Raw genomic sequence first — 7,105 nt, 5'->3', positions numbered from 1 at the left:
TTTTTTTTTTTTTTTTTTTGTTTGCTAATTTGTGCGTTGTGTTCTGTTTGCTCTCCTCAGGACACTGGTGTGAACTCATGCCCTTTCACACCTAGTTGGTTGGTATGTTAACACCCTTTCTTTTTCTTCCTTTCCCACCCCCACCCTTAACAAAGTGAAATTTAAATAAGCATCGATTGTATTGGCATGCTCCAAAAAGATGCACTGTCCAAGGTACAAGCTAGTTTCCAGTGAGTGCTTTAGTGTCCTGCCATCATGCATCCAGAATACCAGTACACTGGAGAGGCTTGATGGGGGGCTGGCACACCATATAATCAGAGGCGAGGACTGGAGGCACCCCAGGCAGTGGGGGGTGATCCTAGAAACTTTCACATGTTCTGTATGTTGGGAGCAAGCAGCATGTGTGCCATAGGCATGAGGATTATAGGAGCTACAGCCTACTGCAGGGGGACGGGGCAGAGCCATCCCTGACAGAGGCAATGAATCCCTGGCCAGTAGACCCCCTCACCCAGCCCATTTTCCAGTCTGTGATCTCACTGGCACCAGTTTGCACTGTCGTTCCATAACAGGTGCACTGTTCTTGCTCTTATTCTGGAGACTATGCCCCCCCCAGCTGCCACCTGCTGCCAACTCTTAGGCTGTTGCCTCTGGCCAGGTGCTTCTGCCCCAACATAGCCTCCAGGTCCCTCTCTACCTGATCCAGGGATTATATCAGGGTCGGGCAATTATTTTGGGTGGAGGACCACTTGCTGAGTTTTGGCAAGCCATTGAAGGCCACGTGACAGGCAGCCAGGGCAGATAAATATTACTTTTCTAAATTTTTTAGGGGCCCTGCAGGCCAGATAGAATGGCCTGGTGGGCTACATCCAGCCTGCAGGCCGCATTTTGCCCACCCGGGGATTATGTGGTGCCTCTGCTGGTTGGGTGATGTTACGGCTGGCAGCACATTCTAGTTACTAGATAACGCCTTTTCCCTCCAGCTGTGCTAGTAGCAGGGGTGTCTGGTATTACAATATTTTCAGTCATGGGTATTTGTGATTGGCCTCGTTGGGGCACTGTTGCAGTTTGTCTGCTCTTTCCCAGTAGGAAAAGGCACTCTCGTGGAGCTGAATGACTCGGTAAAAGAGGGGTGGGGGGGAGAAGGTTCCTTCTCACAACGGTAAAATGTTTGGCCCTTTCCCTTGAGGCAGCATCTCAGCAAGATGTGAGAGCATCCCTAGGAGTTGCTGCTTCCAAACACGTAAGCATAGCTTTGCAAGAAAACGCTGAATGTCAACACACAACTACACAGGCACAACTGAAAACTTTTGTAACCATGGCAACTGTTCCGTTCCCACAAACCCCAACAGGAAACGTGTGAAACATACAAGGCCCATATCAGGGCAGGTTCTTGTTTTCTGGCTTGTCCGCGCCCTTCGCCTCCTGATTCGCCAGTTCACAAGAGCACTTTCTCTTTCTTGTGCCTCTGGATGAATCCCACCGGCTGAGTTGGTGTTTGGGCTCTGTGGTCACTCTTGTTGAGAGGTGCTGGGACCTTGACGATGGAGAGCACGATACGCAGGTCTAAGAGCAGACTCTCACGTCTGCTTGGCACATCCAAGGTATGGAAGCATAGACCCCAGTGAGTTTGAAGGAGGAACTGACAATTATCATTGGGACTGAGAGTCCCGGCAGCTCAGTAAGGTCTGAAGCTACAAATGGTGACTGTGCTGGGTGGTAGGCATCGGTTAGCCATCGGCGAAGAGTCTGGGGGAGTTGCATCAGGTGGCAGATGTCTTGGCTTGAATGCAGAAGCTGCTGCAGTCCTAGATACCTTGCTTGTAGGCCTGTGACAAAAGGCTGTGGTGGTGTGCATTGTGTTTAGATCGGCGGAGAGGTGTTCAGTCAGTTGCCACCACTGCTTAAGAGACTGGCCCTGGGGTTTTTGGGGGGTTGGGGTTTTTTTTTCTTTCTTTTTGTTTTTGACTTTTTTTCCCCCAGTGGTTTGAGCGGGAAGAGGAAATAAACAGCATGTTGATAAATCTAACAGTCCCTGCCAAAGCAGGGCTCCTGTGAATGCCAGAGAGCCAATAATACAGGGTCTGGAGCATCATGGACATGGTGTGCTGAAATGAGTGTCACCTTGCATTTGCCTGTCTTGGGAGAAGCTATGCATGATGCAGCTGCACGTGTTTAGGAAGCCTTTGGTGGAGACGCGATGACATCAGAGCTAGGGTAAAAGGCAGGAGACGGGAGACTGAGGCTGTCTTCCTGGCTGTGCCTGAGCTTGGACGTGTATCTTGTTTTTGTCTCCCCCTCTTGGGTTTATAGCCTCTCTGAGCCAAAGCCCGTCTCTTGCTTATTGGCGCTTGTTACTATGGGCTCCTCATCTCATTTGGGGCTGGTAGGTGCTACAGCAGCACAAACAGGAAGAAATGGGAGTGGAGGAAATGAGGCAAGAGAACTACTCCTGCTATCGGATCAGCACAGGTGGGCCCTTACTCCTTCCTGCTTGAAGCCTGATAACATCAGCTGGCCCTGCAGGGGTTCAGCAGTCTGCTTCTATGTCTTGGCTCACCTCTTTGGGACTGCAGAAAATCAGGCCAATAAAGGATGTGAATGTCCTCTGGATGAGTTGAAGGCATGTGCTCTGTCACCACAAGGGAGCCAGATGTGGAATAGCTGTGGCACTCCCACACTGATGAGAGCCAGGTAGCCCAAGGTCAGCTGTTGTAGGTGCAAACTTTGTACCTGTTATGATTCCAATAACCCTTGGAATCACTAAGGTGGAGAAAGACCAAAGGGCAAAAAAAATGCATTGTCTTATCACTCGTTTCCTTTGATCATGTGATTGCTTCCAGTAAAATGCTAGAACAGACTATCAGTGAAGTCATTGAGGTAGTTATCACGCTTGCTGAAAACACCTTGTAAACAACAACAGGCAAGCGGAGCTGGGAGCCCTTGTCTTTTTCCTTGTTCCTGTTGTTGTTTCCTTTTTGGTGTCCTTGTGACAAGATATTTAAAAAAATTCAGAAATGGGTTGGATTCTGACCAGCCATGCCATGAGTGCTGCTGCTGTGGCCTCAAATTTGTGACCTCTGGGATGTGAACCATGCACCTTAGCACCTACAGCAACCCACCCCCTGCTATTGTTAGGAGATTTCCAAATGTGTGCAACTTAAAAAAAAAAAATGGCTTTTAAAAATTGGCATCCCAAACTTCTTTCTTGATTCACCCCAGTTCATTGTACAATCTTCATGTTAAATTAGGTTGGACTGAAAAGCTGAGCTGGGGTGTCCACATTTAAGCACCGTAGTAAGGGGCTTGATGGAGTTCTAGGTTTTGTCTTTTGCAAAACAATTTCAGATTAGTTTAAGTTCATGTGGGGAGGGAGTAGGGGGTGGCTTTATTTCTTTTTTTAAACAGTTTGCTAACATTAGTACAGACCTCAAGGAGGTACATCTAGGTGTCCCACATCCCATTCTAGTGTCTGAGCACCCCTTGGCTTTTAATACCTTGTCAGAGTGGGGCAGTGCTCTGATCCCCATGTCCCAATGGGAAGCGAGGCATAGAAGGACCAAGTGATTTTGCTCGGCATCACATAAGAGGTCTGCAGTAGAGTAGGGAATTACTTAGGTTGCCCAAGTCCCTGGATTATGCCTAAATACCCAAGCCATCCTTCCCCTTCCCCTCTGTGGGAATGAATGTGGCCCAGGTATTGGTCCCCCAGTGCCCTACCATGCTGATAGTCCAGAAATTATGCAAGAGGCAAAGTCTTCTTAGGGTGATGCCTTACATAGTTTCATAGTAGCTAGGGTTAGGAGGGACCTGAACAGATCATTTAGCCTGACCCCCTGCCACTGGCAGGAGTGAATGCTGGGTTCACAAGACCCCAGGCAGGTGATCATCCAACCTGCTCTTGAATTTGCCCAAGGTAGGGGCGAGGACCATTTCCCTAAGAAGTTTGTTCCAGATGCTGGCCACCCTAACTGTAAAATATTGCTTTCTGATCTCTAACCTAAACCTGTTCTCCATCAGCTTATTACCGTTGTTCCTCATCACTCCAGGTGGTGCTGGGGAGAATGCAGCTCTTCCTATTTGTTGATGATCTCCCCTGATGAGTTTGTAGGCAGCCACCAGTCCCCCCTCAGCCTCCTCTTGCCGAGGCTGAACAGGTTCAGGTCCCTCAGTCTCTTCTCATAGGGCTGTCCTGCTGCCCTCTCACCAAGCAGGTGGCCCTCCTCCGAACTCTCTCCAGGCTGGCCGCATCCCTTTTAAAGTGCGGTGCCCAGTACTGTACGCAGTACTCCAATTGTGGCCTGACCAATGTCGCATAGAGGGGGAGGATCACCTCTCTGGACTGGCTTGTGATGCATCTTTGGATGCATGACAAGGTATGGCTGGTCTTGCTGGCTGCGGTCTGGCGTTGGTGGCTCGTGTTCATCTTAGAGTTGATAATGACTCCAAGATCGCTTTCCGCTTCTGTGCTTTCAAGAGGGAAACTCCCCAGCCTGTATGTATGCTGTGGATTCCTTCTCCCAAGGTACAGCACCCCACATTTATCTGCATTGAACCCCATCCTATTCTCATCTGCCCACTTTTGTAGTCTGTCTAAATCTAGTTGCAGCCTCTTTCTCCCTTCAAGTGTGCCCACCTCACCCCACATCTTAGAGTCAGTCTCGCAGCCCCTGGCAACAGGAATCCATGGTGCAAGACCTGAGCTCAGAGGCTGCAATTGGAGATTGGAGATTTTATTTTGCCAGCACCTCATATGCACATCTTACATTTTGCTCAGCAGGTATTCAGCCATCTGTCCTGGACACACTTTGCCAGCCCGTGAGAGACAGCCTTCCACGTACAGATGTGGAGCCTGCAGACAAGGGGGAAAGGCTGCGTGGCTTGCAGGAGTGGGAGTGGAGGGGGCTCAGGGTGGGGGGGGCAGGTCTGGAGCTGGGATGGGCCTATGATTGTGGAAGGCAGATTGAGGGTTGCTCTGAGGGGTTGAAACAGTGAGTGCCTGTGCCAGCCAGTGCCCACTGCACTTCACCCATGGATTGGATCAGAGGAGAGGGGGAAAAATGCTGTTTGGCCACTTTCCAGCCTGTCCTGGTGTGGAAACCAAGAGGCACCCCTGGAGAAAAAGCTGAGCGACTGAAATAATGGCTCCCGGGGCGGGGGAAGGAATCTGGTGCCTTGTCTGGACTCTACACTTAAGCTGAGGAGGGCAGAGGTGGGGGGAAAGCAGGTGATTCACCTTCCCCCTGTGTCCCAGTGTTTCCAGCCCCCTGTGACCACCTATGACCACAGGGGGTGGCCTGTGGCATCTTTGGCTCCCCCACCATCCCTCCCCTCCCCGCCCCCCAAGGGCTCCATATTTCCCCCAGTGTCCGAGTCCCCATCATGATTGTGTGGAGCTGGGGTGAAACTTATTATCATGGGATACATGGCTTCCTTGCACATGGAGAAGCGTTGGGAGAACTGGCCATAGTTGGTACAATTAAGTAGAGCCCCAAGAAATCCTTGCCTACCACACTGATACAGCCTTATTATGCTACTATTTTTATAGGCCCTTAGACACTATTTTTATATCTCTGTAACTTCATGTTTAACACTGCAGCCTCTCAGTGAATTTTATCTAACCTCCTTCCTTACAAGGAGTCTTGTAAGGTAATTGTTTTCTTTCCATATATGTACAAAGTATGCTGTCTACAAAAACAGCGACTGGTTAAAGGCAGGGAGGGGGGCATTTAGCCAATGAGAAGTGAAGGTTATGGGGCCAGAACGTTGATTGCTTAGCTGATACCAATAACATAGTCATTTTTACTCGTTACAAGCCCCCAGTGTGTCCAGGGACCTTGAGGCCAGTCTAAAATCCATCAGGCTGCAATGGTCCCACTAGAGCAAGGATTACCAGAGTACAGAAGTCTGATGCCCTGGAGAATCAAGAGATGGTGTCATGGAGCCTGCCACACTGGCTGGCATGACTGTTGTGTGTCTTGGGGATGGTGGTGGGGAAGGAGCAGGGGAGGAGCTGGCTGCTTGGGATGGGCAGTCACAGGGGGTCAGCAGTGCAGTAATGTTAATGAAGGACTAAAGAGAGTGAGTGGCTGCTGTAAGATGGGCATTCACCTAGAAAAGACAAAGGTGGAGAAAGCCCTGCATGTAGTAGCTGAACAGGGGATGAGTATAAGCAACCAACGTGATCCTAGGATGTGCTCGGTAACGTCTTTCAGTGCAGATAAGAACACGGTAATGCCATTGTACAAGAAATTAGTGCAGCCTTCTCTGTCCAGTTCTGATCACTCGTGTATAGGAAAGGTAAATTCAGGCAGGGACGGGCATAGAGCGAGACTCTTGGGTCCCTAGGCAAATGGAAAGCCTGCTGTGTGAGAGAAGACTAGGAGACCTGGGCTGGTTGAGCTTGGGAAACCCAAGGCAAGGAGGGGATGCAATTGTTCCTTATAAATACATCAAGGGGGGCTAATCACCTGAGAAGGTAAAAGGGCTTTTAAGTGAAAGAACCATGTTGGCACAAGAACAAATTTGTTTAAACTGAGCAGGAATGAGTTCAGGTGGGAAATGAGAAACTGGTTTCTGACCAAATTTCTTCTCTTCCACGCTAATTGTGTGGACAGTCGGCTCTAATTGAAGTCACCTTCACCTTTTAGTGATGAAGGAATCGAGATTTAATTTCTTCAAGATAAACAACACTCTGCAAGAGGCTGGTACTCATGTCAGAGTGAGGTTCTGAACAGCCTTCCTATTGGAGTAGCAGGGGTGCAAAATGCCTGACTACTGAAATGGCATTTGATCAGCTGGTGAAAGACTGATGTAGTACCTGCTAAAGCAGGGGATTTAGCACTGTGGCTCTTACAGGTCCTTTTCTGGCCTACTTATGCCCAGCAGTGCTGGGGTTGGTCCAAAGGGGCTGGCAAGAAGCCCAGTTGGGGCAATCGAGCCTGCCCTTGGGGTGATGTGTTAGAAGTTCTTGTGAAGCTGAAGCCTAACCAGGAGAGGGGAGTCTAGGGTTAGGAGGCAGTGTTGACCAAAATTTAATTTCATTATGAAGTCCCAGTAATTTGGGGGGGGGGTGTTTGTCTGTTTGTTTTTTAACTGGCAGGCCATG

General features: G+C 49.5%; 1 protein-coding gene across 7 annotated transcripts in view; it reads left to right on the top strand.

Annotated features, from left to right (window-relative positions):
- The window catches only part of ARHGAP27 (Rho GTPase activating protein 27), a 69,367-nt gene that overhangs the window by 20,471 nt on the left and 41,791 nt on the right, over positions 1–7,105 (top strand). The window contains exon 1 of one of the 7 annotated variants that reach the window (XM_019523565.1): positions 1,430–1,601. The exons of the other annotated variants lie outside the window; for them this stretch is intronic. Coding sequence (XP_019379110.1) covers positions 1,542–1,601 — 60 coding nt within the window. The 5' untranslated portion in view covers positions 1,430–1,541. Of the gene's footprint in view, positions 1–1,429; positions 1,602–7,105 lie in introns of those variants that run through there. 7 annotated transcript variants of the gene reach the window in all.

This window comes from Gavialis gangeticus, unplaced genomic scaffold (assembly GCF_001723915.1).
Source record: "Gavialis gangeticus isolate Ggan-Ray unplaced genomic scaffold, GavGan_comp1, whole genome shotgun sequence".
Lineage (NCBI taxonomy): Eukaryota > Metazoa > Chordata > Crocodylia > Gavialidae > Gavialis > Gavialis gangeticus.
This window is presented reverse-complemented; position numbering and strand designations above follow the sequence as displayed.